General features: G+C 42.8%; 1 protein-coding gene across 3 annotated transcripts in view; it reads right to left on the bottom strand.

The window, feature by feature from the left end:
• Positions 1–22,986, bottom strand: part of LOC138849333 (microtubule cross-linking factor 1-like) — a 67,516-nt gene that overhangs the window by 37,698 nt on the left and 6,832 nt on the right. For all 3 annotated transcript variants that reach the window (XR_011388043.1, XR_011388044.1, XM_070072484.1), the window contains exon 2: positions 1,330–1,392. Coding sequence is in view for 1 of the 3 variants with exons in the window: in XM_070072484.1 (XP_069928585.1) it covers positions 1,330–1,392 (63 nt within the window). In the remaining 2 variants the exon portion in view is untranslated. The remainder of the gene's footprint in view (positions 1–1,329; positions 1,393–22,986) is intronic.

The raw sequence follows: 22,986 nt of genomic DNA, 5'->3' as shown, positions 1-22,986 counted from the left end.
ACTCTATGTCTAGGTCAGGAAGTCAGTTGAAGTCTGACTATTGTTAGGCAAACTTTCCATTCTTAGTAGGACCTCCGGCCCTTTGCTGTTTCTCATACTCCCAAGTCCAGAGTCTCTCTGGCTCAACCTTCACTCTTTGGGTGTGAAGCGGTAGCCTGGCTAGGAAGGAGTTCCTAGAGGCTTGCCTGCCTTCATTTTCAAGCATTTTCTCATGTTTTCAGATGCAAGTCTGTTGTGTCTTATTTGGCCCTTTCCAGAATTCTGCTGTGAAAATCTGCCTCTTGGAGTCATTCTCCCTGTGGGCAGTTACATTTAAAGAATGAAAATCAGCCCTGATGGTAATCAGACTGCGATGCTCCTAACAGAACAGAACGTAACAGTGTTTCCAAGGCACATGGGCAAGGTCACCCAAACAATGTTTCTATCCAAGACCATAGTATAGTTACAAAATGATGAACAATTCAGGGATGTGGAACTTTTTTTCTGCCAACAACTTTTTGGATATTTATGACATCATTCGGGTGCCATACAAAATTATCAACTTAAAAATTAGCCTGGGGGCCGGCGCTGTGGCGTAGCGGGTGAAGCCGCCACTGCAGTGCCAGCATCCCATATAGGCACCAGTCCAAGTACCGGCTGCTCCACTTCCAATCCAGTTCTTGGCTATGGCCTGGGAAAACAGTAGAAGATGGCCCAAGTCCTTAGGCCCCTGCACCCATGTGGGAGACCCGGAAGAAGCTCCTGGCTCCTGGCTTCGGATCCACAAAGTTCTGGCCATTGTGGCCATCTGGGCAGTGAATCAGCAGATGGAAGACCTCTCTCTCTCTCTCTCTCTCTCTCTCTCTCTCTCTACCTCTGCCTCTCTGTAACTCTGCCTCTCAAGTAAATAAATAAATCTTTTTAAGATTTTTTAAATTTAATTACATGAGAGGCAGAGTTACAGAGAGAGAGGTCTTCCATCTGCTGGTTCATTCTCCAAATGGCTGCAACAGCTGGAGCTGCGCCGATCCGAAGCCAGGAGCCAGGAGCTTCTTCCCGGTCTCCCAAGTGGGTGCAGGGACCCAAGGACTTGAGCCATCCTCAACTGCTTTCTCAGGCCATAGCAGAGAGTTGGATCAGAAGTGGAGCAGCCAGGACTCAAACTGGTGCCCACCTGGGATGCTGGCACTGCAGGTGGTGGCATTACCTGCTACGCCACAATGTTGGCCCCAATAAATACATTTTTAAATAAAAAAAATCAGCCTGCAGTAGATTCATTGAATTTTGAGCCCTGGCTGTGGTTGCCTTGGCAAGGCAAATGATAGGGCCTGTGGGCTTGGTGTTCCTCACCCATGTGAGATGACTGCTGTTTGGTTCCAATGACATCCCCAGTCTGGTTTTGTTCTTCAGCCTCTGGAAATAAGCAAAAACATTTGAAAATAAATTTTTTTCTGAGACCTCCAATTACTGAAATGCCTCCTTCTTGACCATATTACATCCAGACATGAAATCACCTCCCTAATCCTTTCTGAGAATTATAAAGCCCATAAGGGTCCCACCCTATCCCCTCCTTCTCTGAGATGCTCCTGAGGCTCCTCTGGGGGTGTGTTCTCCCAGGATGCAACAAACAAATCCAACCTAAATGTAACTCTGTTGAAACTCCAATATGCTCCTGGTGATCTCTGGATGGTAAACTTACACAGATGCAGCTTTCTATGATCTGCTGAGTTAACTCTTTTTTAAAATTTTTATTTTATTTTAAAATACATTTATTTATTTATTTAAAAGGCATAGTGAGAGAAAGAAAAAGCGAGAGAAAGAGATCATCTTCCATCGTCTGATTCACTCCCCCAAATGCCTGCAACAGCCAGGGCTAGGCTAGACTGAAGCCAGGAGCCTGGAATTTCATCCAGGTCACCCTTGTGGGTTGCAGGAACCCAACTACTTGAGCCATCATCTGCTGCCTGCAAGGTGCATTAGTAGGAAGTTTTATTGGAAGCAGAAGCAGAGTTTACCACAGCTGCTCTGATACAGGATGCAGGCATCCAAACAGCAGATTAACATGCTGTGCCACAATGCCCATCACTAATTGATTTTTAAATTATTTATTTGAGAGGCAGAGCGTGAGTGTGGGTTCTAATCCACACTTATGCTCCAAATCCCTCCAAAGGCAGGACTGGGCCAAACCAAAGGACACGAGAACTAAACCCAGGTCTCTCACATGTGTGACAGGGACCCAATTACCTGGGTCATCACTGCTGTCTCAGCGTCTACATTAGCAGGAAGCCAGAGTCAGGAGCCAGAGACAGGACTCAAACCCAGGCACACTGATATGGGATTCAGATGTCTTAACCTGCATTTTAAGTACTAGGCCAAACGCCTACCCAATAAGTTAATTATGTGTAAGTGCTTCCCACGTCCTAAAATATTCCTGACCTCACACACTCTCCCTCTTTGATGTTGCCACGAATTATATTCTCTGTCCTTCCTTTCCCTCTTGTATGTGAATCAATACTCTTACCCAGGTTGTTCAAACTGGATTTCTGCCACTTGCAAACGTTTTCTGACAGTGTTGAGAGTAGAAAGTATACTGGACAAGAAGCATGAATGAATAAAATCCAACGTCCTGTGCTACATACACAAGCTGTGACAGTGAATCTTCACTACATGTCTATTCCTAGATCTGGTCCCTACAGAAAGTATTAGACTTGCCTACCAAACTCCATCTGTATATCACATTCAACAAAAACCAAACTTAATTCATTCTCTTTCCCCAGAAGACTTGCTCCTCCTCCCACTTTCTCTATGCCAGCTAATCCACCACATCACCAATCACATAAACTGGACACTGAGGATCATTCTAGACTTTTCCCTCTTCCTGTCTCCAAACGTCCCGTTACACAGTTCTGACTCTCTACCTCATAAATATTTCTTGAATCTATCTTGTTCCTTGGTACCAACCACCACCACCACTACTACGACATTTCACATTCTTTATCATGTATCAGAGAGAATTGCAACATGTTCTAACTTTTCTCTTCAAGAAAACAACCCTTACTCCATCGTTCCTATAATTCATTGTTAGAATGCAACTCAACAGTCATTCCACTACTTATCAATGGCTTCCAATTGGCTATAGGATAAAATCCAAGCTCCTTAGTGAGACATACAAAACCCTTCTAGACCTATTTCCTGCCCATTTTAGTAGTCTATGAACACATCTCACTTTAACTATAACCTCTCCTTCCAGAGTCACCAGGATATATTTGTTTCTCATGGCTTTTGTCTCTACATACCTACTAGCTGACAGCCTTCCCCTCCTTGTCACTAACACCATAGTCCTCCTAGAAACCTCCCCTATCCTGTATCTGCCAGCCTAGGTAACATTCGTCTAACCTAGAAGACTATGGGACAGGAACTTTGCTTTATTCAACTTTGCATTCCTCAGTGAATAGCATAAACAGAGACATATAATTCTTTAATAATAATGTTAGTGTTTTATAACATGAATAACCCCAGTACGAAAGAATTATCACCACTCCCTTTTTCTGTTTCTCTCTTTTTTACAAATTGAAGATGCTTCTTTTCATAAATTTGTATGGGGCCGGTGCTATGACATGGCAGGTAAGGCCTCTGCCTGCAGTGCCTGCATCCCATATGGGTGCCAGTTCAAATCCTGGCTGCTCCACTTCCAATCCAACTCTCTGCTATGGCCTGGGAAAGCAGTAGAAGATGGCTCAAATGGGCCATGCACCCGAGTGGAAGACCTGGAAGAAGCTCCTGGTTCCTGGCTTAAGATTGGCCCAGCTCCAGCTGTTGCAGCCATCTGGGGAGTGAACCAGCAGATGAAAGACCTTTCTCTCTCTGCCTCTGCCTCTCTGCAACACTGCCTTTCAAATAAATACATAAATCTTTAAAAATTATAAAAATTGTAAACTTTTTGTAGTTAATAATAATGTGCCAATACTGATCCATCAGCTGAGACAAAATACACCATAGTTATATAAGATGCCAGCAGTTGATGAAACTAGGTAAAGGGTATATGAGGACTGTCTGCACTACTTATAACATTATTTAGTGGAGTGCACATTATATGAGGAAGAAAAGCAAAAGATAATTGTATTTTTAAAAGATTTATTTATTTATTTGAAAGGCAAAATTACAGAGAGAGGGGAAGAAAGAGCAAGAGAGAGAAAGACCTTTCAGATTCTGGTTCCCTTCCCAAATTGCTGCAACAGCCAGGATTGGGCCAGGCCGAAGCCAAGAGCCAGGAGTTTCTTCCAGGTCTCCCACATGTGTGTCAGGGGCCCAAGCACTCAGGCCATCTTCCTCTACTTTCTTTCTTTTTTTTTTTTTTTTTAAGATTTATTTATTTATTTGAAAGTCAGAGTTACACACAGAGAAAAGGAGAGGCAGAGAGACAGAGATCTTCCAGCCGTTGGTTCACTCCCTAATTGGCCGCAACAGCTAGAGCTGTGCTGCTCCAATGCCAGGAGCCAGGAGCTTCTTCCAGGTCTCCCACACAGGTGCAGGGGCCCAAAGACTTGGGCCATCTTATACTGTTTTCTCAGGCCATAGAGAAAGCTGATCAGAACAGGTGCAGCCATGACTCGAACTGGCACCCATATGGGATGCAGGCACTGCAGGCAGTGACTTTACCTGCTACACCACAGCACTGGCCCCCTCTCTACTTTCTCAGGTACATTAGCAGAGAACTGGATTGGAAGTGGAGCAGCTGGGACCCCCAAATCGTGCTCATACAGGGTTCCAGGGCCACAGCTTAACCTATTACCCAAAATGCCTGCCCCAATAATTGTATTTTTTTAAATGCAGAGATTAAAGAAAATTTAATTAAATCAGCATTGCACATTTCACTTGGAGCAGTAAAATATTCATACCAATAGCCTCTATAAATTTCATGTATATACACACACATATATATACATAGTGATTCCTATAGCAAACACTAAGAAAACTGTACAATGCAATATACCAAACCAAAACACTACAAATAAATCAAGACAGAACCCTAAGAATATTCAAATAACTCATAAGATACTAATGAGAGACAGAGTAAACAGAAAACAACTTTTAAAATAGCAGACTTAAGCCCTAACATACCAAAACTTACTTGCAATTCAAACAGTATGAATATGTCATTAACAGAGAGATTAGCAGAGTGGACAATATTCCAGTTACAAGAAACTTCAAGTTCAATAGCATACGTAGGATGAAAATAAGAGGAGAAAAAAAATAAAAATAGCTAAATCTACATCAATTTTATTTTGTAGGCTTCTGATAACATTTACAGTGAAAAAAAGGTTTTTATCACATTCCTATAGAAAGTATAAATTTGGGGCTGGCATTGTGGCACAGCAGGGTAAGCCACCGCTTGCCATGCTTTCCCCCTGTATCATTGCTGGTTCCAGTCCTGGCTACTCCATTTCCACTCAAACTCTCTGGAAATACTTCTGGAGGGCATCAGATAATGGCTCAAGTAGCTGAGTCCTTGCCACCCATGTGGAGATCTGGATGGAGTTCCTGGCTCCTGGATTTAGCCTGGCTCAGTCCTACCTGCCTTTTGGGAGGGAGCCAATGGATGAAAGTTCATTCTCTCTCTCTACCTTTCAAATAAAATAAATAACATAAATAAATTAATCTTTTTTAAAAGAAAATACAAATTTAAAATTCTTATTTATTTGAAAGACAGAGAGGAAAACAGAGACAGAAATACAAAGAGATCTTCCATCTGCTGGTTCACTTCCCAAATGCCTGCAATAGCCAGAGCTATCCAGGTTGAATCCAGGAACCAGGAATCCCTTCTGGGTTTCCCATGCGGTTGGCAGGACTGGAGTATTTGAACCATCATCTGTCATCTCCCAAAGTGCACATTTACAGGAATGTTGTGTTGAAAGAGGAGTAGAGAGGATTGAACCTGGCATTTAGATAAGGGATGCAGACATCCCCAAATGATGGCTTAACAAGCTGTGCCACAATGCCAATTATCTTTAATTTTTTTTTTTTAAGATTTATTTATTTACTTGAACAAGTTACACAGAGAGAGGAGGAGAGGCAGAGAGAGAGAGAGGTCTTCCATCCACTGGTTCACTCCCCAACTGGCCACAGTGGCCCGAGCTACGCTTATCCAAAGCCAGAATCCAGGAGCTTCTTCCAGGTCTCCCATGCAGGTGCAGAGGCTGAAGGACTTGGGCCATCTTCTACTGCTTTCCCAGGCCACAGCAGAGAGCTGGATCAGAAATGGAGCAGCCAGGACTCGAACTGGCACCCATATGGTATGCTGGCACTGCTGGCGGTGGCTTTACCTCTATGCCACAGCGCTGGCCCCTTGATTCATCTTTAAACTCAACCTTTTATTGTTGGATTTATATTTACAGAAAGTTTCAGTTTTGTTCAAAACACACACACAAAAGCACACCTTGAACACATGTGATTTCATATTTGTATTGGTGTGTTTTAAGGATAAAATTCCAGGGACTAGCATTGTGACATAGTGTGTAAAGGTGCTGCCTATAACACCAGCATCCCATATGGACATGGGTTTGAGTCCCAGCTGCCTCACTTCTGACCCAGCTCCCTGCTAATGCACTTGGAAAGCAGCAGAAGATGGCCTGAGTGCTTGGGCCACTGCATCCATGTGGGAGACCTGAATGAAGCTACTGGCTTCAGTCTGGCCATTGCAGCCATTTGGGGAAGTAAACCAGTAGATGGAAAAATTTCCCTCTACATCTCTCCCTCGCTCTGTCTCTCCATCTCTTTCTGTAACTCTGCCTTTCAAATACAATAAAAATCTTTTTAAAAAAAGGATAAATTTCTAGATGTGAGATTTATTGATCAAATGGTAAATTTATCTTCAGTCTTGCTGGTATAGTCCAAATCTTTCACTGAGAGATTGCATTATTTTGTGCTCATGAAATGGCTAGTTCTCTGAGTCTCCCCAAAAGACTTTGTTGTCAATGGGGCTGCTGCTGTGTTGTAGCAGGCTAAGCTGGCATCTGATATGAGCACTGGTTTGTGTCCCAGCTGCCTCACTTCCTACCCAGATCTTTGCTAATGTGCCTCAGAGGGCAGTGGGGGATTGTCCAAGTGTATGGGCCCCTATCACCAATATGGGAGACCAGGCTCCTGGCTTTGGCCTGGCTGGGCCAGGCCATTGAGTCACTTGAGGAGTGAACCAGTGGATAGAAGATCTCTGTGTGTGTCTCTCCTTCTCTCTCTGTAACTCTTGCAGATAAATTACATATATTACCCAAAAGTTTGTTGTCAAATTTCTGTATTTATACCAACTGGAGAGCAAGAAATGATAGTTTAAGGTAGTTTTGATTTCTAATTATATTATCATAAATTAACTTGAACATTTAAAAAATATGCTCAAAGGCCATCTTTATTTCTTTCCCTATGAACTATTCTGTCTCTATATTTTAAAGGAATTTTCTGGTAACTCCTTATCACCTCTGCCTATGTCATTGATGAAATCTCTTTTTTATTTTATTTTATTTATTTATTTTTTTATTTTTTGACAGGCAGAGTGAACAGTGAGAGAGAGAGACAGAGAGAAAGATATTCCTTTTGCCATTGGTTCACCCTCCAATGGCTGCCGCGGCCGGCGCGCTGTGGCCAGCACACCACGCTGATCCGATGGCAGGAGCCAGGTGCCTCTCCTGGTCTCCCATGGGGTGCAGGGCCCAAGTACTTGGGCCATCCTCCACTGCACTTCCCTGGCCACAGCAGAGAGCTGGCCTGGAAGAGGGGCAACCGGGACGGAATCCGGCGCCCTGACTGGGACTAGAACCCGGTGTGCCGGTTCCGCAAGGCGGAGGATTAGCCTAGTGAGCCGTGGCGCCGGCTGAAACCTCTTTTTATAACACCTGTGTCTGTAAGAGAAGCTGGTAGAAGCCATCGCTGTGGCATAGTGGGTAAAGCTGCTGCCTGCAGTGCCAGCATCCCATATAGGTGCCAGTTTGAGTCCCGGCTGCTCCACTTCTGATCCAGCTCTCTGCTATGGCCTGGGAAAGCAATAGAAGATGGCCAAGTCCTTCGGTCCCTGCACCTGCCTGGGAGGCCCAGAAGCTCCTGGCTCTTGGCTTCAGATCGGCACAGCTCCAGCCATTGCAACCAATTAGGGAGTGAACCAGTGGATGGAAGACCTCTCTCTCTCTCTCTCTCTCTCTCTCTCGTGCACACGCGCTCTCAATCTCTGCCTCTCCTACTCTCTGTGTGTAACTCTGACTTTCAAATAAATATATCTTTAAAAAAGAGAAAGAGAGAGAGAAACTGGCAAACATAATTTGTAAATTGGGTATCTTTCAGTTCCCAGTCAAATCAGAATTTAATTTGTAAAGAAAGTGACATATACGGGGCCGGTACTGTGGCTCACTAGGCTAATCCTCTGCCTGTGGCGCTGGCATCCCCTATGGGCACTGGGTTCTAGTCCCAGTTGCTCCTCTTCCAGTCCAGCTCTCTGCTGTGGCCTGGAAAAGCAGTGGATGATGGCCCAGGTGCTTGGGCCCCTGCACCCACATGGAAAACCAGGAAGAAGCACCTGGCTCCTGGCTTCGGATTGGTGCAGCTCCCGCTGTTGCGGCCATTTGGGGAGTGAACGAATGGAAGGAAGATCTTTCTCTGTCTCTGTCTCTCTCTCTCTCTCGCTGTCTGTAATTCTACCTGTCAAATAAATAAATAAAAATCTAAAAAAAAAAAAAATGAGATGTACACCAGATGGGGAACTCTTCGCTTAACCTTTTATTACCATAGATCCTTATAGGTTAAAAAAAAATTAAGCCATTGTTGTGGCACAGCAGGTAAAGCCACCGCCTGCCAGTTGGATCTGGCTAAAAAGCCCATGAGAGTTTCACAGGCATGGAAAGCCAAGACATTGTGGCAAAAATATAAATAAATAAAAATAAAAATTTTTAAAAAACCCAACACCTAGATCTCTGTGAGTGAGATCCCAGCAGAAAGAAGGCAGTACCTTTCTCTGAAGGGAGGAGAGAACTTCCACTTTTAATATGACCTTGTCTAAATAAGATCGGAGCTGGTGAGCTCAAGAGGCTTCCATGGCCTTGGCAGCTCATGACAAGAGCCTCGAGTGATTACTGACATCATAAACAAGAATGTCAATTGTTAAATCAACAACAGGAGTCACTGTGCACCTGCTCCCCTTGTAGGACCTCTGCCCTTAATGTGTTGTACTATGAGAATTAATGGTAAAACTACTGCTCAAACAGTACTCTATACTTTGTGTGTCTTTGTGGATGCAGTCTGTTGAAATCTTTACTTAGTATATACTAAGTTGATCTTCTGTATATAAAGATAATTGAAAATGAATCATGATGAAGAATGAGATGGGAGAGGGAGTGGGAGATAGAATGGTTGTGGGTAGGAGGGAGATTATGGGGGGAAAAGCTGTTGTAATTCAAATGTTGTACCTTGGAAATTTATATTTATTAAATAAAAGTTGAAAGGAAAAAAAAAGTCACCGCCTACAGCACCATCATCCCATCCCATATGGGTGCTGGTTTGAATCCCAGCTACTCCATTTCTGATCCAGCTCCATGCTAATAGCCTGGGAAAGCAGCAGAAGATGTGCTTGGGACCCCACACCCACATGGGAGACCCAGAAGAAGCTCCTGGCCCCCAACTTTGGATTGGCCCAGCTCTGGCCATTGCTGCCATTTGGGGAGTGAATCAGTGGATGGAAGATCTGCCTCTCCCTCTTTCTCTGCAAATAAATAAAATAAATCCTTTTTTAAAAAAATTAAACAGAGGTAGGTGCTGTGGTGTAGTAAGCTAAGCTTCCGCCTGTTAAAGTGAAATGAACACTATGAGAAACAGTGACTTGATCAGCCCTCACCCTGACTGTTGATGAACAACTTAATATGTTATCCCTCTTAGTATTTTTTTTTTGGTTTGTTCTACTTAATACTTTTGGTTGAATAATGTAATCAATACACAATTATTCTTAAATGCTGAAACTTAACTGAAAAGTGATCGCTGTTAAATATAAGAGTGGGAATAAAAGAGGGAAGAGGTGTGCAATTCGGGACATGCTCAAGCTGACTTACCTCAAATGGTAGAGTTAGAAACATACCAGGGGATTCCAATTCAATCCCATCAAGGTGGCATGTACCAATGCCATCTCACTAGTCCCAGTGATCAATTTCTGTTCACAATTGATCATAATGATAGGACTAAGAACCAAAGGGATCACATAAACAAGAATAGTGTCTGCAAATACTAGCTGATAGAATAAAAAAGGGAGAGAACGATCCAACATGGGAAGTGAGATACACAGCAGACCCATAGAATGGCAGATGTCTTAAACAGCACTCTGGCCTCAGAATCAGCCCTTAAGGCATGCGGATCCAGCTGAAAAGCCCATGAGAGTATTTCAGGCATGGAAAGCCAAGACACTCTGGGGGAAAAAAAAAAAAAAAAAAAAAAACCTAAATAAAAGATCTCCGCGAGTGAGATCCCAGTGGAAAGAACAGGTCATCAAAGAAGGAGGTACCTTTCTCTGAAGGGAGGAGAGAACTTCCACTTTGACCATGGCCTTGTCTAAATGTGATCAGAGTCAGTGAACTCAGGGGGCTTCCATAGCCTTGGCAGCTCATGACAAGAGCCTAGGATTACTGATGCTATAAACAAGAGTGTCAATTTGTTAAGTCAACAACAGGAGTCACTGTGCACTTACTCCTCATGTAGGATCTTTGTCCTTAGTTTGTGCTGTACATTGAGATTTAATGCTATAACTAGTACTCAAAAAGTATTTTTCACTTTATGTTTCTGTGTGGGAGCAAACTGTTGAAATCTTTACTTAATGTATGCTAAACTGATCTTCTGTATATAAAGAGAATTGAAAATGAATCATGATGTGAATGGAAGGGGAGAGGGAGTGGGAAAGGGGAGGGTTGCGGGTGGGAGGGACGTTATGGGGGGGAAGCCATTGTAATCCATAAGCTGTACTTTGGAAATTTATATTCATTAAATAAAAGTTAAAAAAATTAAACAGAGGTAGGTGCTGTGGTGGAGTAGGCTAAGCTTCCACCTGAAGCACTGGCATCCCATATGGGTGCTAGTTCGAGTCCCGGCTGCTCTTCTGATCTGGCTCTCTACTATGGCCTGGAAAAATAGTGGAGGATGGCCCAGGTGTTTGGGGGTGTGGAAAACTCAGAAGAATCTCCTGTCTTCTGGCTTTGGATTGGCCCAGCTCTGGCCATTGCAGTCATTTGGGGAGTGAACCAGCGGATGGCAGACATTTTTGTCTCTCCCTCTGTCTGTAACTCTACATCTCAAATAAATAAATAAAATCTTTTAAAAAAATTAAACAGTTCAGGGGTTAGTGCTATGGCATACCAAGTAAAGCTGTCACCTGTGATAATGGCATCCCATATGGGAAATGGTTCATGTCCCAGCTGCCTCACTTCTGATCCAGCTCCCTGATAATGTATGGGAAAAGCAGCAGAAGATGGCTCAAGTATTTGGGCCCATGTCACCCATGTGGGAGCCCTGGATGAAGCTCCTGGTTCCTGGCTTCATCTATCTGAGGAGTGAACCAGAAGACGGAAGATCTCTCTCTCTCTCGATCTCTCTCTCTCTCTCAGACTCAAGTAAATAAATAATTTTTTAAAAAAATTGAAGTCAAAAGTGCAAGAAATATTAATACCAATAAGCTAGGAAAATGATTGTATTACCTATGTTGTATTGAATGCTGCTTTATTTCTCATTGGAAAATGAGAAAATCCAATATATTATGGAGCCAAATAAACTCAGAAAATCATAGCCCTCTTTTCTCCATAAGGCTAATTATTGTTTCAAAGCTTTGCTTTTTGTAAACTTGCAAAACGACTTGGGTACAAGATTCTTTGACGTATAAATTTGGCAATTTTGCTTGTAATGAAATTTAAAACTTTTAAAAAATTTATTTATATGAAAAACAGAGAGACAAATAGAGAGCAGAGACAGAGAGAGGTCTTTCATCTGCTGCTTCACTGCCCACATGGCTGCAACAACCAGGACTGGGCCAGGCCAAAGGCAGGAGCCCAGAATGCCACCCTGGTCTCCCACATCGGTGGCAGGGGGCCAGGCAGGTCTAGGTGAGCTGGAATCCTTGCAGTCCTGCAATGTAACTTTAGCTGTCAGTTTGATATGTCCACCTTCCCTTGGTGCACCTCTATCTCCTCTAGGACCAGGAAGGAGGAGACTATATGATGACCATGAAATTTATCCACATGGAGGTATTCTAAATGTTCCAACAGGCTTTGTGCATGCTAAGACCCACCCTCCTACTTCATAAAAGAGGCTTTTTGCCAGGGACCATGCTTGGAAGTACTACTTGGGTTTCCACTCTCTCTCACACATACATGGACATCACTATGGCCCACTCACAATAGGTATTTCTCAGTGTGGGGTGGCTTATACTCATGCATGGATGTAAGTTTATTCTCTCACCTTTAAATAAATCCTGTTGGGGCCAGTGCTGTGGTGCAGTGGGTAAAACCGCTGCCTGCAGTGCTGGCATCCCATATGGGTGCCAGTTCAAGTCCTGGTTGATACACTTCCCATCCAGCTCTCTGCTATGGCCTAGGAAAGCAGTAGAAGATGGCCCCAGTCCTTGGGCCCCTGCACCCACGTGGGAGACCCAGAGGAAGCTCCTGGCTCCTGGCTTCGGATCGGCGCAGCTCCGGTCCTTGCAGCCAACTGGGGAGTAAACCAATGGAAGAAGGACCTCTCTCTCTTTCTCTCTCTCTCTGTCTCTCCTTCTCTGTGTAATGCTGACTTTCAAAGAAAAAAATAAATCTTTAAAAATAAATAAGTAAATAGATAAATCCTGTTAGCACCTGTGCACATTACTATGCCTCTGCTTAGAATTCTTCTCCTGTGGGAGGCAACAATCTGGAATAAAAATTAAAGTACAGGGGCTGGCTCTGTGTAGCAGTGAGTTAATGCCACAGCCTGCAGTGCTGGCATCCCATATGGATGCCAGTTTGAGTCCCAGCTGCTCTACTTCCCATCCAGCTCCCTGACAATGCACCTGGGAAAACAGCAGAAGATGACCAAAGTCCTTGGGCACCTGCACCCATGTGGGAGACCTGGAAAAAGCTCCTGGCTCCTGGCTTTGGTCTGGCCCAGCCCCAGGTATTGCAGCCATTTGGGGAGTAACCCAGCTGATGGAAGATCTCTCTCTGGCTCTCCTTTTCTGTCTGTAACTCTGCCTTTCAAATAAATAAATAAATTGGTAAAGAAAAAATTAAGGTACATAAGCCCATATTATAAGTCCTTGAACCATTATCTGCTGCCTTCCCAGATGCATTAGCAGGGAGCTGGATTGGAAGTGGAGCATCCAGGACTATAATTGGTGTTCAGATATTACATACAAGAGGCAGATAATCTGCTGTACCACAACATTGGCCCCCAAATTTAAAACATTGGAAAGTAAAAAATATGAATCCATCTTCCACAAATCAATGGCATGAAAAGGGTGGGAAGAGGTCTTTCTGCAACTTAAATGAGATGAAAGGGACCTGAAACTAAGTTTCATGGATGGGTCTGGTTTGGTTTTTGGTTTTGAACAAGACAACTGAGAAAAGACATTTGTGAGATGGAGAAATATGAGTACTGGAGGACAGTAAGGCATTAATGTAATTTTTGCTAGGTGTGAAAATGACATTGTGTTCATGTAAGAAAATAACATGTTTTATAAAGAAGCATGTAGGAATGAAGTGCCCTAAGATTCTCTTAAAACATTTCAGAGAAGAAAGAAAAGAGGGAGAGAGGAAGAAGTAGATAAATAAATTTAAAAAAAGATAAACCAAGTAGAGTGTGGAGAAATCTGGGCAATTATTGAAAACTGGTGATAAGTATAAGAGGACTATTTATTATTCATTCTCTCTAATCTGTTTTTAAAGATTTACTTATTTATTAGAAAGCCATAATCACAGAGAGAGGGTTGGGGGAGAGAGAGAGAGAATGAATCTTCCATCTACTGGTTCACTCCCCCAAGATGGCCACAATGGCCAAAGCTGGGTCAGGCTGAAGCCAGGAGCCAAGAGTTTCTTCCAGGTCTCCCAGATGGGTAACAAGGATCCAAACACTTGGGCCATCTTCTACTGCTTTTCCCAGGCATGTTTTCAGGGAGCTGGATTGGAAGTGGAACTTCAACCACGGCTCAAATGTGATGCTGGTATTGCAGGCTATGCCACAATGCCAGTCCCTCTATTCTCTTTTTTATGTCAACAAAATTTTATTTATTTTGTAAAAAGATTTAATTATTTGAAATGCAGAGTGGTAGCGAGAGATGGAAAGAGAGAAAGAGTGACATGAAGAGAGAGAAAGAGAGATTTTCCATTACACTTGCTCAATCCCCAAATGGTCACAACACCCAGGTCTGGGCCAGGATGAAACCAGGAGACAGGAACTCCATCCTGGTCTCCCATATTGGTGGCAAGGGCCATCTTCTGCTTTGAATCAGGTTGCTAGGACTCAAACTAGCACTCTGATATAGGATGTCAGCATTGCAAGCAGTGGCTTAACTTGATGCACCACAACACTGACCCCCAACAAAACTTTATTTCTAAAAATATTTCTGTGATTCTGACTTTTATAGTTTTATTTTTATTGATAATTAATTACATGGAGCAAAACATGACATATCAATATAAATATACACTGTGTAGGACCAAATTAGAGTAATTAGGACTGGGCATCAAGGTGCTGCAGTAGGTTAAGCCACAGCTCAGGATTCCACCATCCCAACTGGAGTGCTGGTTCAAATCCCAACAATTCTGCTTCCAATCCAGCTTCCTTTTTTTTTTTTTGGTTAAAGATTTATTTATTTATTTATTTGAAAGTCAGAGTTACACACACACACTCAGAGAGAGAGAGAGAGAGAGAGAGAGAGAGAAACAGTGATCTTCCATCTACTGGTCACTTCCCAGTCGGCCACAACGGCTACAGTTGGGCCAGGCCAAAGCCAGCAGTTAGGAACTTCATCTGAGTCTCCCATGTGTGTGCAGGGGCCCAAGTCTTATGGGCTAGACTGGGCCTAAATTTCTGCTCCAGACTCGCCTTTAATTTGGAAAAGAAATCTAAATACAGGCATAAATATAATGTGCAGGGCGATAAGGTTTACTTACAAAGTTTAATTACATGAGGACTTTATTAAGGAGAGTGGGCCAGGAAAGGTAAAGGAGATTTTGTTACCCTTCTCAATCCCCATCCATAAGAAGAGAGAGACAGAGCTTCCGCTTTACCCAGCTTCTTATGAGCTTAGAAAATGGAAGTGCTTACAAGGTACTGCCCTTTGGTCCCAGGTAAGGGGAAGTACTTCCTGGGGAAGAGGTCATCTGATTGACAAGTAGGTGGATATGGTAACATGGAGTGGAAGAGGTGTGGCTTCCAGCTCATGAGCTTAAAATATCTATCTCACTTATCCCATATCACAAGTACTTGGGCCATCTTCTGCTTTCTCAAGCATATTAGCAGGGAACTGGATTGGAAGTGGAGTAGCAGGGTCTCAAACCGGTGCCCATGTGGAATGCCAGCATTGTAGGCAGTAGTTTTACTTGCTATACAACAATGCCAGTACCCCAATCCAGCTTCTTGCTAATGTACCCTACGAGGCAGTAGATGATGGTTCAATTGCTTGAGCCCATGCCACCCATGTGGGAGACTTAGGTAGAATTCACGGCTCTTGGCTGCACCTTAGCCCATCCCTGACTAGGCATTTGGGAAGTGAAGCAGTGGATGAAAAATACTCTCCCCCTTATACTCAGCCTTTCAAGTAAAATAAATAGGTAAATATTTTAAAAATAGACTATTTAGTATATCCATCACCTCAACCCTTTTTCCTTTTTTTTTTAAAGATTTATTTATTTATTTGAAAGACAGAGTTACAGAGAGGCAGAGGCAGAGAGAGAGAGATCTTCCATCTGCCAGTTCACTCCCCAAATAGCAGCAAATGCCAGAGCTGGGCCAATCTGAAACTGGGAGCCAGAAGTTTCTTCCGGGTCTCCCACATGGGTGTAGGGGCCCAAACACTTGGGCCACCTTCCACTGCTTTCCCAGCCAAGGAGCCGTATTGGAAGTGGAGCAGCCAGACTTGCGCTGATGCCCTTATGGGATGCCGGCACTGCAGGTGGTGGCTTTACCCACTGCTTTTTCATTTATTAATGGTGAGAACACTGTCTTCTACCTACTTTGAAATATACATTTTTAAAGATTTATTTTATTTATTTGAAAGGCAGAATTACAGAGAGAGGAGAGACAGAGATAGAGAGATCTTCTATCCACTAATTCACTCCCCAAATGACCATGGACTGGACAAGGCCAAAGCCAGGAGCTCAGAGTTTCATTTGGGTCTCCCATGTAGGCAGCAGAGCCCAAATACTTGGGCCATCTTTTGCTGCTTTCCCAAGCACATTAGCCGAGAGCTGGATCAGAAGTGAGGCAGCCAGGATTGAACTGGCACTCATATGGGATGCTGGCACCACAGGCAGCAGCTTAACCTGTGGCACCACAATGCAGGCCCCAATACACAAATTATTAACTATGGTCACCTTTCTATGAACTAGAACATCTGAACTTGTTCCCTGTGCAAAACTGTAACACTGTACACATGGACTGTTCTCTCCCCATCCCTCCTCCCCTCTGCAGCTTCTAGTAACCAGTATTTTACTCTTAACGTCCTTTTTTTTTTTTTTTAAGAATTATTTATTTATTTGAAACAGTTATAGAGAGAAGGAGAGACAGCGAGAGACATCCTCCTCCTGCTAGTTCACTAGACAAACTGTTGCAAAAACTGAGGCTTGGCCAGGCCCAAGCCAAGAGCCAGAAGCTTCCTCCCTGTCTCCAACGTGGGTGGCAAGGGCCCAGGGATTTGGGCCATCTTCCACTGCTTTTTTTTCCCAGGCACAATAGCAGGGAGCTGGATCGGAAGTGGAGCAGCTGGAACTCCAGTTGGCACCGATATGGAATGCCAGCACTGCAGGAGATGACCTAACCTGCTGCACCAAAGCACCGACCCCTACTCTTAGCTTCTGTAAAATCAACTTTTTTATCTCCCCTATATGAGTTAGAACATGTAGTACTTGTGTTTTTGTGTATGGTTTATCTCACCAAACTTCCTATCTTCCAGATTCATCCATGGTGTTACAAGTGACAGGATTTTGGCCGGCGCTGCGGCTCAATAGGCTAATCCTCTGCCTGCAGCGCCGGCACACCGGGTTCTAGTCCTGGTCGGGGTGCCGGATTCTGTCCCGGTTGCTCCTCTTTAAGTCCAGCTCTCTGCTGTGGCCCGGGAGGGCAGTGGAGGATGGTCCAAGTCCTTGGGCCCTGCACCTGCATGGGAGACCAGGAGAAGCACCTGGCTCCTAGCTTCAGATCAGCGCGGTGTGCCGGCCCCAGTGCGTTGGCCACAGTGGCCATTGGGCAGTGAACCAATGGAAAAAGGAAGACCTGTCTCTCTCTCTCTTACTGTCCACTCTTCCTGTCAAAAAAAGAAAAAAAAAAAAAAGAAAAAAAGAAAAAGAAAAAAATACAAATGACAGAATTTTAACCTTCCTATGGCCAAAGAGCATCCCATTATGTATATATACTATGCTTTCTTTGTCCATTCATCTGTTAATGGACACAGAGATTGATTTCATATATCAGCTATTGTGAATAGTACTGCAATAGTTACAGGGGTGCAGATATCTCTTCAGCATACCAATTTTATTCCCTTCGGGTATACACACCGGGTTGTCAGATTTCTGCATCATAGGGTAGCTCTATTTTCAGTTGTTGTTTTTTTAAGGATGTTAAGCAATTTTAAGACAATAATTTTGGCAAGTAATGATGTGAAACACACATGTTCCTTCAAAAACACAAATTCAGAAAATTGATGTGGAAAGAAAAACATTTTTAACAGCCTCATATGTGTTAAATTTGTTTTTAAAATCTTCTCCCAGAGATAATTAAAGGTCTAAATATTCTCAATTATGAATTTTACTAAACATTTAAGAAATAAAAAATAGCACAATAATATGTCCTTTCAGAAAACAGAGAAGAATCAAATGTTTTCCAATTCATTTTAACAGATCAACATAACCCAGATTTCAAAATCCAGTGAGTACAAGGGGAAAAAAATTACAAAACTAGGGGTCAGCGCTGTGGTGTAGTAGGTAGACACCATCTGCAGTACCAGCATCCCATATGGGCGCCAGTTCAAGTCCCAGCTACTCCACTTCTGGTCCGGCTCCCTGCTACTGCGCCTGGGAAAGCAGCAGAAAATGGCCCAAGTGCTTGGTCCCCTGCACCCACGCAGGAGATCTGGAAGATGCTCCTGGCTCCTGGCTCCAGATAGGTTCAGTTCTGGCCGTTGTAGCCATTTGGGGAGTGAACCAGCAGATGGAAGCTCTCTCTCTCTGTGCCTCTCTCTTTCTGTGTCTGCAACTCTACTTTTCAAATAAATAAATAATATTTTACAAAAGAAAAAGAAAAACATTACAGTCTTAATTAATACAGGTAAATTAACCATTAACAAGATATGTGAGTACAGCAAATCAAATCCAGCAAAAAAGAGAAAACAAGATATGAATCATTAAATTTTCCTTCTTTTTCTGCTTTACTGTTGGAATTTGTACTTGCATTTTTGTGTGTGTGTGTGTGATATTAGTTGTTATTCTTCCACTTCTAATGCAGGACTTCCTTAATCACTTTTTTTTTTTTTTTTGAGATTTATTTATTTATTTGAAAGGCAGTGTTGCAGAGAGGCAGAGGCAGAGAGAAAGAGAAAGGTCTTCCATCCACTGGTTCACTCCCCAGATGGCCGCAACAGCTGGGAGCTCCACCGATCCGAAACCAGGAGCCAGGAGCTTCTTCCAGGTCTTCCACATGGGTGCAGGGACCCAAGGACCTGGGTCATCTTCCACTGCTTTCCCAGGCCATAGCAGAAAGCTGGATCAAAAGTGGAGCAGCTGGGACTCGACTGGCGCCCACATGGGATGCCAGCACTGCAGGCGGCGGCTTTACCCACCACACCACAGCGCTGTCCCCTTGTAGGGACAGTCTGGTGGTGATGAATCCATCAGGTTTTACTTGTCATTAGAAGTCATCATTTCTCCTTTATTTCTGAAGGGTATAGTACTCTTGGCTAGAAATATATTCTTTTAGAACTTTGAATATTTCATCCCATTCTCTCCTGACCTATAAGGTTTCTACTGAGAAGTTTGCTATTAACCTAATGAGGATTCCCCTATGAGGAGTTTGGCAGTTATCTCTTGCTATTTTAGAATTTTCTCTGTCTTGTATTTTTGATGGTTTGACTACAACATGAGTTGGAGAGGACATTTGTGGCTGAATCTATTGGACATGACATGTTTGGGTTTCCTGCAGTTGATGTTCTCATCCCTCCCAGATTTGGCAAGTTTTCAGCAATGATTTCCTTGAGTAAGTTTTCTATGTCCTTTTCCTTTTCTTCTCCTGAAACACCCAGAATGTGAAGGTTGGCTTTCTCAAAAATGTCCCTTAAGTCCTAAAGAGTTTCTTTTTTTATTTTTCCCCCTTTTAAAAAATTTTGACTAGATATTTCTTTTTTGTTTGTTTTCAAAGACTTATCCATTCATTTGAAAGTCAGAGCTTCAGAGAGAGGGAGAGGCAGAGATGGGGAGTACACCATCTGCTAGTTTACTCCCCAAATGACCAAAACAAGCCAGGAGCTTCATCAAGGTCTCCAACGTGTATGCAGGGGCCCAAGCACTTGAGTCATCTTCTACCCTTTCTCAAGTGCACCAGCAGGGAGCTGGATCAGAAAGGTGCAGCCTCATCTCAAACAGGCACCCATATGAGTTGCCAGCGCTGAAGGTGGTAGCTTAACCCACTTCACCAAAAGATCTATCTTCAAACTCAGAAATTTTTTCTTCTGTGTGCTCAATTCTGCTGTTGTGGCTTACCACTTTATATTTTGAATTCTCACTTATGAGTTATTTAGCACTAAGATTTAGGATTATGCCTTTTTATGATTTCTATCTCTGTTGAATTTCTCATTCAGCCTTGCCCAGCCCTGGGAGTTGTTGCCATCTGGGAAGTGAGTCAATGTAAGGAAGATTTCTGTCTTTGTCTCTCCCTCTGTCACTCTGCCTTTCAAATAAATAAATCTTTTTTCAGAAAGCAATTAAAATGCACAAAAGGCATACAGATTAAAATGGAAGGCATACAGAAAAAAATCATTTAATAAGATTATTGTGCAAATTATCTTTTTGAATATACCAAACCTCATCATTTTAATGAGCAAATCAATTACACATAAACCATATAAAAATTCATAAAATGACTTTACATGTATAAAGAGCAGAAAAATCAAGAATGGCATTTCCTTAAATCTTTTTCTTAACAGCTTGAAAATATCTGAAAACTTTGAAGCTGTAACGATAACTAAACAATTGATACTACCATAAATTCGACATCAGTTTTCTGATTTCAAATCAATGACTTCAAATTTCAAAACATATTTTTGACAAACATTAAAATGAGAAGAAATGTTAACAAACCTTTTGCTATTAAACATAACTTTGAACACATAGAATGAACTAGACATTGTATGAATATTTACATTGTGCTAAGGATTTTGTGCATTCCTTCCTTGTGTCCATCATTCACATAATACATATTTATTAGGTGATCCCTCTGTAGCAGCAGTGTACTAGGCTTTAACTGGAAGTAAACAAGGCAGACACACACTTTTCCTATCTTTACAGAACATACAGTCTACCTGGAAAAACACCACGGAACTCTCCTGTGCCCCTGCAATGAGGTTGTTTATGTTGTGATTAGAGGTTATTACAAATAATTATGCTTTGGAGCTTTTTTACTCCCATTGGCAACAACAGGAAAAGCAGTATCGATTTAGGATAATCCAAAGTTCAAGGTAGGTAAACGCTGTGGACATTCTTGATCATCATAGCTGTTCTCCTGAGCACCTGTTTAGTCGACTTTCCACAAACAAGCTTTTCTGCTGAATTATTACTAAGTGAATCTGGAGCAGGTTAAGAATTCATAAAACTGCTTTTTCATAAAACTGCTTTTCACTTGAGGAAAAAAAAAAATAAAGCAAGCTGTTCCCACAGATACCATTTAGTATGTGGCACCACTCGGTGTTAAGACATGAGAATTGCAGCATGAAAATTTGCCCAGTAACTTGAAGTTTTAACAGATTTACAAAGATTTTTTGATGTCACTCTGTAAGACTGCCATAAAAGAGATTAAAAACATATTTTTCAATTGCCTTCTCTACAGTGACTTCCATATTTATCTTGAAAGTAGTAGGCTTTAATAAATGTGTGTTAAATTAATCTAGATGAATCTGCAATAACAAACTATCCCAAAGGCTAAGCATTCAAACAAAACAAAGTTTGTTTCAAGTTCACACGTTTGCTATGGGTCCAGATGACTCCACCACTGAAGAGAGACCTAAGGAACTGAGTAATGGAAATGAAATGTCTCTACTGAGAAGTGACACATAACACTTCTACTGATATTTCAATGGTCAAAGCAAGTCATACAGCTATCTCTAACTTCATGCAGGTCAGGCAATATAATCTCTCCTATGCCTGAAAAGTGGACAGCATTACAAAATTGGATATTGCTGAGTCAACCACCCATACCTACCCTAGACCTATACAATGAATTTTCTTCCTAGGGATAACATGGAAAGTTTTCCTTCATCATCTTTTATTCTCAGTTTCCCTTGATGTGTTCCATCCCTCAGATCTTTGCAGATATGTGTGTCTAAATTCAAGTCTATCAAACGGATACAACACTTGACCTTCAGTCCCAAGTGCTGGAAATATGATCAGTGCTCTAGATCATGAAAAGTGCCACAGAAACACTTTATAAGATATTGTTATTAACTTTCTAACAAGGACTAATGTGATTGCCTGGATTTACTGATTGTTATTCCCACAGCTAAAGCAAAAATGAAGAGTAAGACTGAAAATTGAACACTGAACAGAAAGGTTTTGCAGTCAAGCTGAGACCTTGTTCCAGTAGAGTCTGAACAGGCCACCAGGGATGAGGTTCACAAAAAGAGAAGGGTGGGATGGCATTGTAGCACAGAGGATTAAGCTGCCAGTTTTGATGCCAGCATGCCATGACTGTTGGTTTGAGCTTCATTTCTGATCCAGCTCCCTGCTAATGTGCTTGGGAAAGCATCAGAAGATGGCCCAAGTCTTTGGGCCCCTGCACCCATGTGGGAGATCTGAAAAAAAGCTCCTGGCTCCTGGCTTTGTATAGGCCCAGCCCTGGACATTGTGGCCATTTGAGGACTGAACCAGTAGACTCTCTTCTTCTCTGTCTCTACCTCTCTAATTCTTTCAAATAAATAAAACAAATCTTTAAAAAGTTTGTATAATAATCCTAAAATATAATTTACATAAAAAAATCAATGAGGGGGCTGGCACTGTGGTGTAGTGGGCTAAGCCTCCGATTGTGGTGCTGGCATCCAATATGGGCACTGATTCTAGTCCCAGCTGCTCCTCTTCCAATCCAGCTCTCTGTTATGACCTTGCAAAGCAGTAGAAGATGGCCCGGGTCCTCTGGCCCCTGCACCCACATGGGAGACCCAGAGGAGGCTCCTGACTCCTGGCTTCACATATGCTCAGCTCTGGTCACTGAAGCCATTTAGGGAGTGAACCAACAGATGGAAGACTTTTCTCTGTCTCTCCCTCTCTCTGTCTGTAAGTCTACCTCTAAATAAATAAATAAATCTTTAAAAAAAAAAAATCAATGAGGTAGGGCCAGCATTGTGGCGTAGCAGGTTAAGCCTCCACCTGTGGCACGAGCATCCCATATGGGCCCTGATTTTGAGACCTGGCTGCTCCACTTCCAGTCCAGTTCCCTGCTAATGCACCTGCGAAAGCAGTGGAAGATGGACCAAGTGCTTGGGCCCCTGCACCCATATAGGAGACCAGGATAGACTTCCATGCTCCTGACTTCTGCCTGGCCCAGCCCTGG

This window comes from Oryctolagus cuniculus, chromosome 4, assembly GCF_964237555.1.
Source record: "Oryctolagus cuniculus chromosome 4, mOryCun1.1, whole genome shotgun sequence".
NCBI lineage: Eukaryota > Metazoa > Chordata > Mammalia > Lagomorpha > Leporidae > Oryctolagus > Oryctolagus cuniculus.
Note: the sequence above shows the minus strand (reverse complement) of the source record. Positions and strands in the feature narration are given on the sequence as shown.